General features: G+C 54.0%; 1 protein-coding gene and 1 non-coding gene across 2 annotated transcripts in view; one reads left to right on the top strand and one right to left on the bottom strand.

Moving 5' to 3' along the window:
- Positions 1–439: 439 nt before the first annotated feature.
- Positions 440–521, bottom strand: TRNAS-CGA. Its single transcript has one exon. It is a non-coding gene; the product is annotated as a tRNA-Ser (tRNA).
- Positions 522–743: 222 nt separating this feature from the next.
- Positions 744–1,237, top strand: part of SMARCC2 (SWI/SNF related, matrix associated, actin dependent regulator of chromatin subfamily c member 2) — a 19,377-nt gene continuing 18,883 nt past the window's right edge. Inside the window, exon 1 of the mRNA XM_042782859.1 lies at positions 744–830. Coding sequence (XP_042638793.1) covers positions 744–830 — 87 coding nt within the window. The remainder of the gene's footprint in view (positions 831–1,237) is intronic.

Genomic DNA, 1,237 nt, shown 5'->3' with positions numbered 1-1,237 from the left:
CTGTACAATCGTTACAGAAGCGGACTGTCACATCTTTCTCCCACGGATGGATTGTGGTGAAACTCAGAGGTGCTCTTTTCCTGGAAACTCCAGATTTAACAATCATCGCAAAACAATCACTCACACACGTTCCCAAACAAAACTTAAACAACCCTTCTTCAAACAAATCCTTTGTTATCCCCTCCCAGATGAATGAAACTTGGTTACAGAATTCTGAAAGTGCCTTGCAAACCAGCAGCCAATACAGCTGCATATAAATTAACCTTCCGTAACGCCCCATCCCCCAAATCCTGGGTGACACCTTTTCGAGACCGAAAGGGAAGTGCAAGAAAGACACGTGCGGGGACTGAGGCTCTCTGAACTTGTGAAAGAAAAAGAAAAAGAAAAAGAAAAAAAAAAAAAAAAAAAAAAAAAAAAAAAAAAAAAGCAGCACCTGTCACGTCACGGACAGGATTCGAACCTGTGCGGGGAAACCCCATTGGATTTCGAGTCCAACGCCTTAACCACTCGGCCACCGTGACTCCCAAAACTGCGCTCCGCCGGGCGCTTACAGAAGGGGTCCGCATTGCGACCGGGGAAGGAATGCAGCAGCAAGAAGTGGGACTCCGACCCATCCACACACCCCTATGCCCATCAGCTCCTTCCTTACCTCTCCTCTCCGCCACTCCAAGGAAAAGGGGTGGTAGGAAGGAGGGTTTCCCGTCTAGCGAAGAGTCTGGGAGCGCAAACGTACTTAGCAGGCAATGGCGAGGCCTGCAGCGGAAGCTGTTGGAGCGAAGGGACGGGGCCCCACGGGTGGCGACTACCGGACTCCTCGGGCTGAGAGGGAGGTCGCGGAACAAGGCTGTTAGGAATGAGGGGGCCTCTGGTAGAGTTTAAAGAGGAAGTTCCTGGGGATGGCTGGAAGGAATTTATTGGGGAAAGGGATTTGGTGTTCCTTGGGATTATGGACTATGGGGGGTTAGGGATGTGCAAGGAAGGGGAGGACAACTCGGGACTGGGGTTCCTCAGGCGACCGGCGCCCTGGAAATAGGTTAGAGAAGTATCCCTGACCCCCGGGCTGAGGAGGCAAAAGGGGAAAAGGGCTACGCGTCAGGTAAGGGGCTAGCTCAGGAGACTGAACGTCCCCGCCAGAAAGCAGCCGTCTCCCAGGAGGCTACCGACGCAGCTGCCGCCACTACCGGGGAGGCCGCCCGGGTCTGTACTCAAGCGGAGCCTCTCCGCCGCCGCCGCGCCC

This window comes from Orycteropus afer, unplaced genomic scaffold, assembly GCF_000298275.1.
Source record: "Orycteropus afer afer isolate SDZICR_OR568_19922 unplaced genomic scaffold, OryAfe1.0 scaffold00490, whole genome shotgun sequence".
In the NCBI taxonomy this organism is placed as follows: domain Eukaryota; kingdom Metazoa; phylum Chordata; class Mammalia; order Tubulidentata; family Orycteropodidae; genus Orycteropus; species Orycteropus afer.
Note: the sequence above shows the minus strand (reverse complement) of the source record. Positions and strands in the feature narration are given on the sequence as shown.